The sequence below is a fragment of the Suricata suricatta genome, chromosome 11 (assembly GCF_006229205.1).
Source record: "Suricata suricatta isolate VVHF042 chromosome 11, meerkat_22Aug2017_6uvM2_HiC, whole genome shotgun sequence".
NCBI classification, from domain to species: Eukaryota; Metazoa; Chordata; class Mammalia; order Carnivora; family Herpestidae; genus Suricata; species Suricata suricatta.
This window is the reverse complement of record NC_043710.1, coordinates 11,255,116-11,273,091: the sequence shown is the minus strand read 5'-3', so window position 1 is coordinate 11,273,091 and position 17,976 is coordinate 11,255,116. Positions and strand designations below refer to the sequence as shown.

Sequence of the window (17,976 nt, the reverse complement as noted above, 5' to 3'; positions counted from 1 at the left end):
GAGAGGCTGGTAAAGAGATTCAAACTTTCGATTTTAAAATGAATTGTTCTAAGTATGTAATGTACAGGATGGTGATTATTGTTGAAGATTCCGTGATGTGGCATTGAAATTTCTAAGACATTAGATCTCAGGTGTTATCTCTCTCCCTCCCTCTCCCTCTCTCTCTCTCTCACTCTCTCGCTCTCGCTCTCTCGCTCTCTCTCTGTCTTGCTCTCTCTCCCTTGTGGACTCACAGACACACACAGTAAGTATATGAAGTAATGGAAGTATTAATCAACTTGGTTGTGGAAATCCATTCACAACATGTGTGTGTGTGTCACCACATTTTATTCCTTAAATACACTACAATTTTATGTGTCAATTATGCCTCAGTGAAACTGGCTGGGAGTGAGAGACAGAGAGGGTAAAGGAAAGAGATGAAAATTAGACTACCCTTAAGGTAACACCATATCTTGGCAAAAGTGGTAAGATATGCTTATTGGCAATAACCCCCTTGTAAGATAGGAGAAGCATTAGGGCAGCATGCAAATGAATAAAGAGCATCACTGATATCCAGAAGTGTAGGAAACTAAACAAGAGCAGGGTCCACTATAGGGTGGTCTGGCCATGGCAGCTCTGCTGGACCCAAAGGGGAGTCCATGAGTGGTTTGAGAGCAAGACTGCGGTGGTTGTGTTGACCATTCACACTGTTTCCCAGAGCCCAGAAAACACACACCACTTTAATGCTAACTACAGTTGATTATTTCTCTCCACCCACCCATACACTCCTCCTGCTGCATCAGCCCATCCAACACTGTCCTGTGTTCAGGACTGTTCACAGGGGCCCACAGCGCCACTGGTTCCAGTCACAGGGCATGATAATATGATGCAGGCGGTGACTCAGTTTCTGTATGATTTTGTTGGCTATGACTGTATGGTAATATCCAGGGTAGCCAAGTTTGTCCACAGTGCGGATGTGAACATCCATGATGTGGGTGGAGAGACCCTGGACTCGGTACTTAGGGACAGTACCCCCCATCCGTATCTCTCCTGTCTGATCCATCAGGCTCCAGGACACAGGGGTCCCCTCAGGTCCCAGCAGGCAGAAGGTGGGGAAGGTCCGGATACAGCGCTCAATGAATCTCTGGCTCCTCTCACTGCCACCAAAATGCCAGAATTTATCCACCAAGGCAGCATGGGTCACATCCAGGGAGGAGAGTTTAAACATCTCTTGGTTACTGTTGAGAACAAGGGAAAAGAACACCCCATAATACCACACATACTATGAAGTATTATATTTGTTTTCCCCAAAATTGTTTTCAGACAATGCAAATCAGAGCACAGATAAAGGTGTAGATTCTGCAACTAGATGGCCTGAAATCATAATCTTTTTATAAAAAGGAGACATTAACATAAGTGGGGAGATAACATAGTTCCTCTGTCAAATAATATAAGAACTATCATATAATAAATACCGAGGACCTGTGCCACACACAAAAAATAAGAATTACACAAAAATTAAGCTTTAATTAATGCTGTGTCACTAAGAACCAGTCACTGCTTTGACTCTCCACTTAAGGTGGGAGAACTGACAACACCACTGTCCTACACATAAGAATAGGTGAGCAGAAAATAAACAAGCACCCTCAAAGCATACACTAGCAAACTGCAAAGCCAGAGCTTAGAATCTTGGCATCTTTGAATGTTGGTGTCACTGGTCCTTGGCCACTGTGGGAAAGCTGAAGGCCCGAGAGAGGCAGTGGTGTGAAGTGAAGGCAAGCCGCATGCTACAGAAGCCTGAAGGCTGCGGCAGTGGTGTGAAAGGGCCTCAAGAGGTCTTCTGGAAAGAGCCCACAAGGCGGAGCGAGATCTACAAGTGAGCTCCAGTTATGCCCTTCACCATCCACATGACCTGAGCAAGCTATTTCATAAACTGAACCCATCGTCTGTCAGGAAAATGGGGATAATATCTCCTACCTTGTTTATCTCATGGCATGGACAAGAGAATCATAAGAGATTATAGACTTAGAGGTGTCTTTCACGTGCTAGGTGTAAAGCTTTCCAAGCCATATTAACACACAGAGGGCCACAGGATTGGACATATTCAGATCAAATACCTATATCAGTTTTAATTCTATTCAGGCATCCATGGAAGGAAATGTATAATATGTTTAAATTCTACTTATTGGAAAACCTTTGCTCTGAGAAGTAAATTCACTGAATGTTTATTTATGAAGCAGTGTTTTCTGTTCTGTTCTGGCTACTGAAAACTTATTGGTGAACAATTAATAGTGTCCCCGCTCTTGTGGGGTTTGAAATGTTGCAGGGGAGGACCAAACAGCAAACAGGTCAATAATATACCAAGAAGCTAATTTTGGATAATGATAAGTGCACTGAGGAAAATAAAAATTGGGTTTTGTGATGAAAAATTATGGGAAGGAGTAGTTTTAGGTTGCCCTGAAGAGAACTATCTAAGGAAATGACTTTTGAGAGAGTGAATGGCAAGAAAGAAGCAGTGATGTAAAGATGAGAGGAAAGGACATTTTAAGCAAAGAACAAATGCAGTGGTCCAAAGGCACGTGTGAGTATATAAGAACAAGTCTCAGAAAGAAGCCCAGAGCTGCTGGTGGGAATGAGCAAGAGAGACAAGGTGAAGTCCAAGTGGCGGTGGATGACAGGTCTTACAGGACCCTGAAGGTCCACAATCGGTGTGTGAGCTGAGAAATACTGATGGCTTTTGAGCGGATGTATTAACATAATCCATGTCACATACCAAAAGGGTCATCCTGGAAATGAATTGTAGGGAGGCAAGAGTGAACATAGGGAAAGAAGTTGGGAGGCCACTTCCATACAGAAAGATGAGAGTAATGCAGAGCATCTTTTTTTCAAACTCACATGGCCTTGGATCTGCTAGATTTAAGAGGTAAGTTCTTTGCCTCCAGCAGGGAGGGAATTAGTTTACTTGCTGTCTCAGGCATCATATACAAAATGCCATGATCTTGCTTGACCTTGACCAATTTAGCAGCTGCAACATTTTGTATCACCTCATTCAGGCCAGACTGTGAACCTAGAAAGGGGAAAGGTAAAGTGAGAAGTAATTTCCCATGTAGATACTAAAGACACTTCCCAGCGGAAGTATGCAGAATTTAAAGTCAGATAGCGTTGCTTTGGGTGTTGCCATTAACCATGTGACCACAGCCTAGTCACTCCTTGAGCGACTTCTCTTATGTAAGACAGATAATATTAGAAATACTGACTTTATCACTGTGAAATCAATGGAAAAATGGTATTTAAAAATAGTAGCCAACCTTAAGTGTGCACATACTTCATGCCCAGATATTGGTCTAATACCACATTTAATTCTTCCATTGACACTATGTTTTGGGTACTTCTAATATACTATCCCATTTTACATATAAGGAAACTGAATAACAAGTTACATCTCCTTCTCAAATTATGAAGCAAGTAATAGGTAGAGCAAAGATGCTATTCTAGAGAATCTGATTCTGGAAGGCATGCTCATAACCGTGGTAGTTGTCCTTGTCATCTGGATGTGCTCTGTGGCAAAAGGAGCTGTCATTCTTCTAGGAATGGATGGCCAAATGGGGAACTCTACCCGCACACCTTATCACATTAAGGGATCCTGAATATGTCAGCAAAATATATCATGAATCCTCAGCTAACAAGAAATTCCATTGCTCACTGTTTCTTGTATCAACTTTATAGTTTGCAGTGTTTGAATTCTACTCCACTAGAGAGGTGGTAGCAGTTGATGCAAGGAGCGAACATCAAACTGAGTGTCTGGGGAAAGTAAAGGCTGTAAGGGAATGTGCTCAGGATGAAAAGTGATTCCGCAGGTGTAGACATGACCAGTCACAGGAGCCAGCACGTATCCCAGGTCTCTTACTTACTCTGGATCTGCAAATGTTGCTTCCAGTTGATGACATCTGATGTGCCAAGGAACTCTTGACAGTTTGTGGGACTCTTATAATAGATTTGGTAGGTGTTGGTGTAGTGATCAAAATCATCTGTCATTTCCTGTGTGGTTAGGTAATGTGGAATAAGTCAAATTGATCTATACCCAGTGATGGGAACACTTGGCTTTAGTTCATTATACTGTGCTATTTTATAAACTTATAGGGGTGCCTGGCTGGTTCAGTAGGTTAAGCATCCGACTTCGGCTCAGGTCATGATCTCACAGTTTGTAACTTTGAGCCCTGCATTGGGCTCTGTGTTGACAAGTCAGAGCCTGGAGCCTGCTTCAGGGTCTGTCTCTCCTTCTCTCTCTGACTCTCCTCTGCTCATGCTCTGTCTCTTTCTGTCTCTCAATAAATGAATAAATAGAAATAAATAAATAAATATAAAAGTTGGCACTGAAAATTTATTCTCAAATACAGGCATTGCCATTTGTTCTTTACATTTCCTTAACTCTTCATGTTTATTTTTACTTATTTCTAGGTGTTATTTTTTCTGCTTAGAATGCCTCTGTATTCTCGTCAGGCTGCCAAAAACCTATTTATCTTCAAAATCCAGTTTTGAGGGAATGTCTACTTGGCAGGTGCTCTGATCCTCTCCTTGCACACCCTGACATCAGTGGTTTTAATCATTTCTTGGCTACTGCTGCTTCTATTTTATATGTTGTATGTTCTTGTATGTTTGTATACATTTTTACCCCATGCTGTAATTTATTTGCTTATCTATTTCTTTTCTCTAAGCCATGAGCTTTTTGAGAATAAGGACTTGTTCACCATTATGGAATTCATTTCTATATTTCCTGGGTCTACCACATTGCCAGGTGCATGGTAGGCACATAACAAACCAGAACACAAATCCATGTCTTTCCACATCTGGCATCTTACCTGCTCTTGAGGGCGGATAACCACTGTTGTAAAATCAGGCCACTTGTCCACCACAGCCTTTAACTTGAATGGGTTTCCCTGGTTCATGTGGAAGACAGTCGCATAAACCTGTAGCAATTCAGAAACTCGGGCGTCAGCTTATTAAGAAGGGCTGGTGAAGTGCCTTTTGTGATCAAGACGAGGATTATTTCTGCAGAATCAGGGTGATAGTAGATAAGGCATATGGTTCAAACAACCTTCAGATTCCACTTCATTACTCCAAATAGAAATAGGTTTGGGGGTCAAACAATAGAATATTATATGAATATAGTTAAATATCCAGATAAATAAATAAATTAAAAATCAGGGGTGCCTGGTTGGCTCAAGTTGGTGGAATGTCTGACTCTTGATTTGGGATTAATTATGATCCCAGGGTCATGAGATCAAGCCCGGCAGCAGGCTCCATGCTTAGCTTAAGTCTCTCTCTCTCTCTCTCTCTCTCTCTCTCTCTCTCTCTCTCTCTCTCTCTCTCTCATACTGTCCCTCTTCCCAACCCATGGGAAGTGTTTTATCTTTCCATTTTATTTCACTTATTTACAAATACACATAAAATATTTTAGTGTTTATTTATTTTTGAGAGCAAGAGAGACAAAGCACAAGCAGGGAAGGGGCAGAGAGAGATGGAGACACAGAATTCAAACCAGGCTCCAGGCTCCTAGCTGTCAGTACAGAGCCTGTCATGAGGCTCGAACCCACAGACTGCAGGATCATGACCTGAGCCAAAGTTGGGTACTCAATTGACTGAGCCACCCAGAAGTCCCATACACATACAATTTTTAAGGAATGAAGCTACCTACTATATATTAGTTTAACATGTACCCCTCCCCACCCCACTATACTATGGACATATTTCCATATCAATAACACAAATCTACATAATCATTTTTAATTTTAATATCCATCATATGAAAGAACTCCAATTTTCCTATCTCTTATTGCTGGTTATTTCAGCTTTTTCTAATTTTGTAGTTTAACAGTTTATTCTTCAAGGAACTTTTTTGTATAAATCTTTGCAAATATGTTTATTATTATAAATATTAGAAGGGAAATTTCTAGGTCAAAGATCAACTGCTGCTTAAAGATTTTTTTTCTTACACATATCTCAAAGTTGCTTTCCATAAAAAGTTCAGAGAGTTTTGACCTATTTAATAAGTAGAGACAGAATCGTGTTGAGTTTTTTGCTGACCACAGTCTGTGAGTATCACACATTGAGCAATCTGTTTCATCTTTTCCATCAGCATTTATACAAATGCCAGTGCCATCAAGGACATTGTAGAAGCTGAAAAAGGGAAATTCTCCAAACTGGAAGGGTCCCTGTTGTTGTGAGGAAAGGAAAACCAGCAGTACATACCAGGGTGGACCTTGGGACCAAAGTGCAGTTGGAAACAAGATGCTTCAGCAGATTGTATGGTGAAATGCTAAAGACCAAGGACAAATGAAATGATGACCATTTCCATGACAAAGGATCAAACCTCATCCTGCACTTCCCTACCCTTGCCATGAAAGGTTTATCTCAGACTGAGGAAAAAGAGGAAGAGGCAACTTTGACCCTACTGAATTTTAATAAAATGTTTACACTTCCACCACTGATGGGGCACAACAGAGAAATACAGTTGTAGAATAAGTAAATAAACATTGGAGTTTGGGACCAGTGCCATATATATATATATACACTAGATTAAAAATAAATGGAATCCCTCTTTTTCATGCCCATGGCAGAGTCATGAAGCCAGAACATCGTGATCCAGGTAGCCACTACAAATGGAATGAATGGGAGTTGACATATGTGATAGACCTACTCAGGATCCATTACACGAGATAAACGGTCAGTCCTATAGTCCATGGCAAATCTTTCTCTCACCTGAAACGCTAGTGAGCACTGAGTGAAAATGAGTCTTGGGTTGTACCTTTGTAACATGAATCACCCATACAAATACTCTAGATTTCTACTTATGGGGAAAACTGCATAATCCAAGTCAAGAGAGTGGAAAGCAGAACCATCTGCTCATTAAAGTTGAGGATCTAATATTGATGGTTACTTCACCTCACAATACTGTTGGGCTAAGGATAGTGCCAAGAGCTTTCTCAAAAGAGTTATGATCTACTTAATATAAGAGGAACAATTCCAACCCCAGAAATCTGCCTTATAGAGAATGGAACAAAAAAAATTTAACCCAGAAATCTCCTCATAAGCAGTCTCTCAAGACAAAATATCTCACTCCACAAAGTATCTAACTGACTTACAACCTCCCCTCCTAAAAGAAAAATAAAATAAAATCTCATTGTCTGTAGGATGCATTATTTCATTGTATAGTATTGCCAGTTAGGGCAGTTAAGTGTTAATAGAGACAAATGTTAGGGGATGCCTACCAAAGTAAGTGATTTTAGTTTTAGCATAGTTGATCTGGAGTCTCTATTTCTGACAATAAATAAAGGGCAGAGCAGGTATGTACATATAATCCATATCTAGTAAAGGAAAGTCTGATTATATTATTTTCCCCAAATGCAAGGTCACCCTGGTTAAAAGCAGTAGGTTCCTTTGGAGAAAATTGGGAGGAAGCTAGCATATATTTTTGACAATGTAGTGAGTCTTTCCTCAAGGGCATATATTCTTTCCTTCATTGAAGGGGTTCTGAGTCTATAAAGTGGCTCAAGTATGGGAATTGAGCTTTCATAACTGTTTTTATGATTCCTGTTAGAATTTGGAATTGATGTAAAACATTTGGTGTGGCTGCTGATACTTAGTATTGAAGAAGTGTTGGCTATTAAGTTTATCATATTTTCTTTAATCCTCTCAACAGGTTCCTGATATAATGACAACCCTCTCAAACATTGGAGAATGTCTACCAAAAGTATTTACTTAATGGCTCTACTCATTTTGTATGCAAGAATACTGAGACTCAAGTGTTTAACTTTTGCAATGTTACCAGGAAACGGAATTTGTGGGGTCAAAGCAGACCCTTCCCCCTCCACAGTTGCCCCACACTACCTCAGTAGGAAGGATCATGGGCTCAAGAAGGCAATAAAGACCTGCAGCACAGTCTAGATAATTTCAGGGTTTTTGAAAGTTTAATACCATGTTACACTTAATATGGAAAAACATACGTGGTATGATTTCAATTCTGTTAAAAGCCTTAAAAATATGATCTGCCTTTGTACATGTTCCATGTACACTTGAAAAGAATGTGTATTCTGCTATGGTTGAGGGACATACTCTGTAAATATCAATTAAGTTGGTTCATAGTATTTTCCAGACCTTCTATATAAGTTATAGACTTTCTGCCTATTCTATAAATTACTCAGAGAAGAGTGTCAAAGTCTTTAATTACACCTATGGGTTTACCTGTTTATTCTTTCAGTTCTATCAGTTTTTGTCCTGTGTCCTTTGAGCTTCTATTATTAGAAATATACATTTTCATGTCTTCTCAGTGAATTGATACCTTTATCATAATGCAATGACACTTCTATCCCCAGTAATATTCTAGTCTCTTTGCAACATATATTATTGCCCCCCCAAAGACCCTAAATCTTTGTGTACAAGATCATTGATCTATTTCTGAAACAAAATTTCTGTCCATTCCCTAATTAAACATAATCATTTGAGGTTTGACAAAATAGAAATTGGCCTACTAATTGCAAAGAAGAATCATAATGGTTAACTTTGATCAGGCACTTGATTATTTAGAAAGAATAAATTAAACACGAATGTGGTCAGTCAATTGAGCAATTCTGGAAAATCATCCAGTGTTATATAATGGCACATGGAATGGTACAAAGGGATGTTTTTGGTTCATCGCACAGAAAAGATCATAGTGGATTTAAACCATAGGATTGCCAATCACTAGTGGTGTGATCTCAGTCAAGTCCTACAGCTGAGCTCGTGTTTCCTCTTTGGTTACGTGGCTATGGCAGACTTGCCTTGCAGTGAGGTGAGGTAAACTAAATGAGATGCAAGATGAATGAGTGCCTGGCACAGAGTGTGTGCTCAAAGAATGCTGGTTCTCCTTCCTCCCTCTTTCATAGGCAATTGCTAGTCCTTTTTCTCTCCTTATGTTCCTACTCTCACCTTTAAGGACTCTGGGAGGCTCTTTCTCAAAGATCTCTCTAGCATCTTCAGCATTTGTGGGCCTTGTAAGTGGAACATCTTGGCCTTAACCTAAAGAGAGAATCAAGAATATCAAGGAATGAGAAGTGATGCCAGACATACAAAGACACAAAACAGACTCAAAAGGCAGTTCTAGCTAATGGCCAGGCCTCCATTCCTGCTGTTTTATTAGTGCCCCATTCACTGAACTCCTCACTGACTCCTAGGAAGAATGAAACTGACATAGAGCACAGATCCCTCTTTCTGAAATTATTTTTCAATATTTTCTAAACTTTAAAAATCTTTATGAAATTTTAATTTTAATTTTTATATTACTCAGAATACCAGTAGTTAAGGATGCACTGAGATTACCATATATATTATCTAAACATGTATGAGCATCTTTGAGATTAAGTTTCCATCATGACACAACAGAGTTTGCCACTGAGAAGCTGTATGATGTTTGGCAAGTTACTTAACTCCTCTGTGCCTTCATTTCCTCATCTATAAAATGGTGATGACCATAGTGCCTCTCCCATAAAGTGGTTGTGAGAACCATTTCTTTTGAACAAATGTTTTGATTCCTCTTGAGTAAACATTTGGAAGTGCACTTGCATGGTCATATAGTAAGCATGTGTTTAACTTTATAAAACACTGCCAACATTTTTCCAAAGTGGCTGAACTATTTTATATTCTCTTAGCAGTATATGAGTTCCAATTGCTCCTCATTCTCTCCAGCACGTCCCTTGATGATTTTCTTATGCAGCCACATTCAGAGATAATTGATATAATAGGGAACAGATAAGTTCTCAACAATACTCTTCAGTGGTCAGAGAGAGGATGATGATGTCAGAGTAGGAAGCCTCTAGGCTTGTTTCATCCCAGAAACACAACTAGATGAGTATTCAATCATCCTAAATACCCCAGAAATCGACCTGAAGACTAGCAGAACAAACTCCACAATTAGAGGAGAGAAGAGGCCACCTCAAGGAAAGTAGGAAGTGCAGAGACATGGTTTGCACTTCCATGAATAACGGGTGAAGCAGAAGAGAGGGAGCCAGGATCATGGAGAAAGGCAAGAGAGAGAGGAACACGCAGGGGAATGTACAAGGAGAACATTTCCACAAAGCGATTGGCTTGCAAAATGCAAGGGGCTGATTTTTGTGAGTTCTTGCAACCAGTAGGGCTTAAAGCTTGGAGTTTTAAAGATCAGCAGGCTTGGCAGACGTCATTTCCCTTCCCCATGAATAAACACAAACCTACCTTCAGGAAGCAGCTCACCACAGACAGCAGCTAAGCGGCCTAATATTCCTAACCTGCCCAACACCAAGCTCCTACCTGCTGTGCTGTCAGGAGACTGCCTTTTTCAGTCACGCTGGCCTCATCCTAGAGGTGACAGTCCTCTCCCCCAAAAGACCAGCACAAACCCTGCCCACACCACGTCACCCAACCAGAGAGTTCTGCAGTATCTCAGTTCTGGTAGAGTTGGTGTGGGGTCTCATTTCACAAGTGAACTGGAGAACACCTCGTTAAAATTCACCACAATTAAACCAGGAACCAAACACTGCTCATGCGGGCAAGGAGAACATCTGCAGATGACTGTTCATAAGGATAGAGCAGCCACAATACAACAGCAGAGCACACTCAGCACACACCAGAGACACATCTTGAAGTGCCAAGCCCTGCACGTTACATGACCTCTTCTCTATAAGGCCATTACTTTCAGGAGCAGGAGACATTGCTTGCTTTTTTGACACATAGAAGAACTCAGGGACTTAGATAAAATGCCAAGATGGAAGCATTTATCCCAAATGAAAGAACAAGATAAGGCCACATCCAGGGATCTCAGTGAAGCAGAGATGAGTAATATGGTGATGGAGAATTTAAGGCAACGATTGTAAAGATACTCATTGGGCTTGAGAAAAGAATAGAAGACATCAGGGAGACTTTGCAGGGATAAAAGAGTTAAAAAAAGAATCAATTAGAAGTGAAGAATACAGTAAATGAGATTGGAAGCAGGCTTAATGCAATGAACAGCAGGCTGGAAGAAGCAGACGAATGAATTCTTGACAAAGAAGACAGAATAATATAAAATAATGAAACTGAACAACAGAGAGAAAGAATAATTATGGAACATGAAAGTAGACTTAGGGAATTCAGCAACTCCATCAAATGTAATAACATTGGTATTATAGAAGTTGAAGAAGAAGGAGAAGAGGAGGAGGAAGAGGAAGAGAGACTAAACGACATGCTACTAAACAATGAATGGGATTGGGAAATCAAAGAAGAAAATTTAAAATACATGGAAATAATATAAATGAAACAGGACAGTCCAAAACCTTTGGACTGCAGCAAAAGCAGTCCTATGAGGAAAGTATATAGCAATATGGGCTTACCTCAGGAAGCAAAAACAAAACAAAACAAAACACCAAAAAACCCTCATATAAACAACCTAACCTTACACTTAGGGAGCTAGAAAAAGAACAACAAATGAAGCCTAAAGCCTAAAGCGGAAGGAGTGAAATAATAAAGATTATATCAGAAATAAATGACACAGAAACTAAAAAACAATAGAATATATCAATGAAACAGAGCAGGTTCTTTTCGAACATCAATAAAGTTGATAGGCCTCTAGCCAGACTTATCAACAAGAAAAGAGAAAGGATTCAAATAATATAAAACCACAAATGGAAGAAAAGAAATAACAACCAAAAGCACAGAAATACAAAATATCATAAGAGATTATGAAAAATGATATGCCAACAAATTTGACAACCTGGAAGAAATGGATAAATTTCTACAAACATATAAATTACCAAAACTGAAACAAGAAGGATCAGAAAACTTGAACAAACTAATAACCAGAAAGAAATTGATTCAGTAATCAAAAAACCCCCAACAAACAAAAGTGCAGGGGCAGATGGCATCACAGGTAAATTCTACCAAATATTTATTTATTTAGTTAGTTATTTATTTATAGAGCACGAGTAGCACAGGGGCAGAGGGAGAAGGAGAGAGAGAAAGCCAAGCAGGCTCCACACTCAACAGGGCGCCCCATGCAGGGCTGATCTCAGGACCCTAAGATCATGACATGAGCCAAAATGAAGAGTCAGATGCTTAACCGACTAAGGGTCCCAATCAAATATTTATTTTAAAAATTATTTTAATGTTTATTTATTTTGGAGAGAAAGAGAGACACAGTGTGTGTGTGGGGGTGCATAGCAGAGAGAGCGGGAGACACAGAATTCAAAGCAAGCTCCAGGCTCTGAGCTATCAGCACTCAGCAGGGAGCCCCATGCAGGGCTCAAACTCATAAACCCGAACTATGAGATCCTGACCTGAGCTGAATTCAGATGCTCAACTAACCGAGTCACCCAGGCGACCCTTAAAGAAGAGTTAATTTCTATTTTCCTCAAACTATTCCAAAAAATAGAAAAGGAAGAAAATCTTCCAAATTTATTCTATGAGGTCAACATTACTATGATACCAAAAACAGATAAAGACTGTAGTAATAAAAGAACTGCAGGCCAATATCTCTGATGAACATGGAAGCTCAATAAAATACTAGCAAACAATCCAACAACACATTAAAAAAAAATCATTCACCACGATTTATTCCTGGGCTGCAGGGCTGGTTCAGTATTCATAAGTCAATCAACATGATAAAGCACATTAATAAAAAGAAAGGATAAGAACTATATCATCCTCTCAATAGGTGCAGAAAGAGCATTTAACAAAGTACAGCATCTATTCATGATAAAAACTCTCAACAAAGTAGGTTTAGAGGGAGCATTACCTCAACACACTAAAGGCTATACATGAAAAACCCACAGCTAATGTCATCATCAATGGGGAAAAACTGAAGGCATTACTTTATAGTCAAGGACAAGATAGGGATGTCCACTCTCATTATTGTTATTTAAAATAGTACTGGAAGTCCTAGCCACAGAAATCAAATGACAAAAAGAAATAAAGGCATCCAAATCAGCAAGGAAGAAGTAAAACTTTCTTCATCTTTGCAGATGACATGATACTCTATGTAGAAAATCTGAAAAACTCCAGCAAAACCTGCTGGAACTATACATGAAGTCAGTAAAGTTGCAGCATACAAAATTAATGTACAGAAATCTGTTGCATTTCATACACCAATAATTAAGCAGTAGAAAGAGAAATTAAGGAATCAATCCCATTACAATTGCACCAAAAACAATAAGCTATCTAGGAATAAACACAACTGAAGAGGTGAAGCATGTGTACTCTGAAAACTATGAAACACTGATGACAGAAATTGAAGATGACACAAAGAAATGGGAAAACATTTCAGGCTCCTGAATTGGAAGCACAAACATTGTTAAAATGTTAGTACCCAAGGCAACCGACACACTTAATGCAATCCTTATCAAAATACCACCAGCATTTTTCACAGATCTAGAACAAACAATTCTAAAATTTTTATGGAACCACAACAGACCCTGAATAGCCAAAGCAAAGTTAGAGGCATCACAATTCTGGACTTCAGGCTATATTACAAAGCTGTAATGATGAAAATAGTATGGTCCTGGAATAAAAATAGACACATAGATCAATAAGAAGAATAGAAAACACAGAAATGAACCCACAACTATATAGTCAATGCATCTTCAATAAAGCAGGAAAGAATATCCAGTGGGAAAAAGACAGTCTCTTCAAAAAATGGGTGTTGGGAAAACTGGATAGCAACATGCAGAAGAATGAAACTGGAACACTTTTTACACTATACACAAAAATAAATTCAAAATGGATGAAAGACTTAAATGAATCCTTGAACCCATAAAAATCCTAGAGGAGAACACTGGCAATAACATCTTTGATATCAGCCATAGCAATTTCTTTCTAAATAGACCTCCTTAGGCAGGGGAAACAAAAGCAAAAGTGAACTATTGGGATTTCATCAAAATAAAAAGCTTCTGCACAGAAGGAAAGAACAAAACTAAAAGGCAGCTTATGGAATAGGATGAGATATTTGATGTTTATTTATTTTTGAGAGAGAAAAAGAGAGACAGCACAAGTTGGGGAGGGGAAGAGAGAGGGAGACACAGAATCTGAAGCATGCTCCAGGCTCTGAGCTGTCGGAGCTCCACGCAGAACTCAAATCCACACACCGTGAGATTGTGACCTGAGCCAAAGTCAGATGCTTAACTGACTGAGCCACCCAGGCACCCCGGAGAAGATATTTTCAAATGATATCTATATCTGATAAAGGGCTAATATTCAAAATACATAAAGAACTTAGAAAACTCAAAATCCAGACAATGAACAATCCTATTAAAAAATGGGCAGGTGATATGAATAGACATTCTTCCAAAGAAGATATACATATGGCCAACAAATACATGAAGAGATGCTCAATATCAATAATTATCAGGGAAATGCAAATCAAAACTACAATGATTTTTCACCTCACACCTGTCAGAATGGCAAAACTCAACAACAGAAGAAACAACAGGTGCTGGTGAGGATGTGGACAAAGGGGAGCCCTCTTGCACTGTTGGTGGGAATGCAAACTGGCACAGCCACTCTGGAAAGCAGTAGGGAGGTTCCTCAACAAGTGAAAAATAGAACAACCCTACAAGCCAGTAACTGCACTACTAGGAATTTACCCAAAGAACACAAACATACTAATTCAAAGTGATATATGTATCCTGATGTTTATAGCAGCATTGCCAACAATAGCCAAATTATGGAAACAGACCAAATGTCCATTGACTGCTGAATGGATAAAGAAGAGGTGGTAGATATATAATAGAATATTAATCAGCCATAAAAAATAATGAAATCTTGCCATTTGCAATGATGTAGATGGAGCTAGAGAGTATTGTGCTAAGTGAAATAAGTCAATCAGAGAAAGACAAATACCATATGATGTCACTCATATGAAATTTAAGAATCAAAACAAATGAGCAAAGGGGGAAAGAGAAAGAGAGAGAGTGAAAGAGAGAGTGAGAGACGAACCAAGAAACAGACTCTTGACTATAGAGAACAAACTGATGGTTACCAGGAGGGAAGAAGGGTGGAAGGGGGTGGGTGAAACAGGTGATGAGGATTAAGGAGAGCACTTATTGTGATGAGCACGGGGTGCTGTATGAAAGTGTTGAATCATTATATTGTACAACTAAAACTAATATGTATGTTTACTAACTGGAATTTAAATAAAAACTTAAAAACACACATAAAACACCCTTTAAATATGTAAAGCAAGAAGATTTGTAGAGCTAATTCTCAAGGCAGGCCAAAGGACTGAGATCAAAATGTACTTCCATAAATACAATTCTCTGAGGGACTTACAAAATGGAGTTTTACTGAAGCCCTTGTTCTGCTGGAAAGCAGCAGCAGTTAAAGAAATCCTTCCACCTCCACTGTGTTCCTGGAATGACTTACTGCAAGAAGCTTCCTTCCTCGCATCTGCTTTAATACAACTCATTGATGCCCCACTTGTTTACCTGTGACAAGGCCAGACACGCACCCTCCCAATTCCCAATCTTTGCACTATGAACAATTAGCTGAATTTTGAATCCCCACTGATAAGTCAAAACAAGCCAAATGTTGGTTAAATCTCTCCTCTTCCTGTAGGCTGAGTCAGCATATATCCGCTTCTTAACAGCCCCTTCCAAGAATAGGCTGAACTCAGGGTAAAACATTTTCTAAGCTGTATGGGTCCTGCCCCTTCTACATCCCTCTTTTCCACATTGGATTTTCTCCTGCCCTGTTTACTTTTCATAAATGGTTAAGTTGACTGTTTATTCCTACTAATCCTTCAGCACAGTTAACTAAACTTTAATGAAGTTTCTCCCCTTCACACAGGAGTCTGGACTTTGACCCACCCTTAGCCTGAGCCATCAGATTTTGAATGCAGAAAAACACTCCATGAACTCTGCCTACTCTTCTGTAAAAGAATATCCCTTCTCTGCCTGACCTTTCATCTGTTTGTAGATCTTATTATGGTCTGAGGATTCTCCCAGGTCAAATCGAACTATTATTCATCCATTTATTTATTAACAACTTTCAAGTATATAGTACAATATTAATTATAGTCCCCATACTGTTTAGATCCCCAGAACCTATTTATCTTTTTTTTAAGTTTTTTTTAAGTTTACTTATTTTGAGAGAGAGAGAGAGAGAGAGAGAGAGAGAGAGAGAGAGAGAGAGAGAGAGTTCACATGGGTTCTGTGTCTGAGACACAGTAAAGACTCAATAAGTGTCCATTGAATGATTGAGTGTATGAAGTATTTCTATCACTATAACCATCTAATTAGTCTCTCCACTTACTAGGAGCAAAAACTCATTCATTCATTCAACAGATACCTATAGAAGGCCTACTATGTGCTGGGCATGCAAGCTTGTACCAGATACTTCTTTAGAAAAGGCTCAGGCCAGAATAGACTCAGCTGTGCTGTATCTTGGAAGGTGTCAAGTAGAAATATAACTTGAAGATTAATCTGATGTTAGCTAGAAGCAGCTCAAGGGGCACCTGGGTGGGCTCGGTTGGTTAAGTGGCTGACTCTTGATTTTGGCTCAGGTCATGATCTCATAGTTTGTGGGTTTGAGCCCTGCATTGGGTCAATGCTGAGGATATGGAGCCTGCTTGGGATTCTCTTTCTCCCTCTCTCTGTGCCCCTCTCCAGCTCGTGTTCTCTCTCTCTCTCTCTCTGTCAAAATAAATAAACATTTAAAGAATTTTAAAAAGAAGCAGCTCACAAAAAAGATCACATAACACTAAGAAGCCAAGTTGAATTTGAGGCCACATTACTGGGGATACAATATTAATGCCCAATACTTTGTTGACAAACTTCATTGCATACACACACACACACACACACACACACACCCCACAAATATGATGTTCAACAAATGCATTTGACTGAAACTGAGGAGATTCAAGGGAGCTGGTACATTTGGCGGTTGCCAGCATTGATCATGGACAAAGTTCTAAAAGGGACACTTTGTAACCTTTGATGAAACCATTCCAATATTTGGAATTTATCCATAGAAAACAATTCAAGTGAAGAATAATTCTCTATGAAAAATTTTTTAAAGGAATACCGACTTACAGAGAAGTACTAGACACAATCTCAGACAATTTACATAATCACTATCTATTATTATTTCACTACTCTAAGACCCATTAACATGAAAGTTATAATAAATATGCTGCCATATGTCTTAAGACAAACACAAAAAAGACAGAAAATGACAGTATATAAGTTCTAATAAGATATGTAAAGTCTTTTTGTGCGTTTATTTATTTAAATCACATATATAATATGAAAATATAGAAGGAAACGCAAAATAATATCATAGGACTGTTAAAGCTAAGACTTTTCAACATTACATTTTTCATGGTCTTAAATTTATGATTAATCTCATACATATTTCAGTCCTCTTACTAGAATCTACCTCGTCCCTTTGCACCTCAAAGCAGCGCACTTAATTTCCTTGGTCATCATTTATCCAAGGGAAAAAATCTGACTATGTTACAATGTTACTAGAGGAATAAATAAGATACTGTTTACATAGTATGTCTATGAATTGTGTTATATGTCATCCAAACCAGCATATTCCTTCTAGAGGCTGGTGGATTTTCTGTCATCTCTCTAAGAGCTAGCTCCCAGATCTCTTCACATTTGTTTATCAACTTAAAGCAAGAGCCAGACTTTTACCCTGACAGGAATTTCTCCTAGAAGTAGGATATTGCTCTATACACAGTAGGCGCCTGATACCGGTTTCTGAAATGAAAGAGCTTCTTTTTTGGTCTGGCATAATTCTCAACACAAATGAGTTGAGAAATTCTTATTTACATCCAACAGTAGCATTTTGATTCATTCTACTTTAGTGGGGAAGCAAAAGAAGATGAAGGATCCCAGAGCAATGATTCTCCTTTTTCTCACCTGCTTTGGCTGAGCCAATCTTAGTCTCTGGAGAGATTCCCAAGGAAAGACAGGAGGCTGAAGGCTACTCTAGAAGATGAAATATACCATC

At 39.0% G+C, this 17,976-nt stretch overlaps 1 protein-coding gene and 1 long non-coding RNA gene across 4 annotated transcripts in view; one reads left to right on the top strand and one right to left on the bottom strand.

Moving 5' to 3' along the window:
• Positions 1–8,487, top strand: part of LOC115306747 — an 81,853-nt gene extending 73,366 nt beyond the window's left edge. The window contains exons 5-6 of one of the 2 annotated variants that reach the window (XR_003915415.1): positions 6,597–6,702; positions 7,679–8,487. This is a non-coding gene — a long non-coding RNA (uncharacterized LOC115306747). Of the gene's footprint in view, positions 1–6,115; positions 6,468–6,596; positions 6,703–7,678 lie in introns of those variants that run through there. The other variant, XR_003915416.1, reaches the window with a different exon arrangement.
• On the bottom strand, positions 15–17,968 carry LOC115306745 (glycine N-phenylacetyltransferase-like). Of its 2 annotated transcripts, XM_029957289.1 has the most exons (6): positions 17,886–17,968; positions 8,944–9,033; positions 4,839–4,946; positions 3,891–4,017; positions 2,875–3,046; positions 15–1,217 (listed from the first exon to the last, which is right to left on the bottom strand). In XM_029957289.1, the coding sequence occupies exons 2-6, from the start codon at positions 9,019–9,021 to the stop codon at positions 815–817; spliced, it is 888 nt and encodes a 295-aa protein (XP_029813149.1). In that variant the 5' UTR covers positions 9,022–9,033; positions 17,886–17,968; the 3' UTR covers positions 15–814. The 2 variants fall into 2 exon arrangements, with proteins under 2 accessions (XP_029813149.1, XP_029813150.1); XM_029957290.1 differs by lacking the exon at positions 8,944–9,033.
• Between the last annotated feature and the right edge of the window lie 8 nt (positions 17,969–17,976).

Bases quoted from the DNA above. Each gene is read 5' to 3' on its own strand.
- LOC115306745 (XM_029957289.1), bottom strand. From the start codon at position 9,021: ATGTTCCACTTACAAGGCCCACAAATGCTGAAGATGCTAGAGAGATCT. The intron at 4,947-8,943 runs GTGAGAGTAGGA...GAATTGCTACAG, and splicing joins GCCTCCCAGAGTCCTTAAAG to GTTTATGCGACTGTCTTCCA. The intron at 3,047-3,890 runs GTAAGTAAGAGA...TCCCCTTTCTAG, and splicing joins GCAACATTTGCAGATCCAGA to GTTCACAGTCTGGCCTGAAT.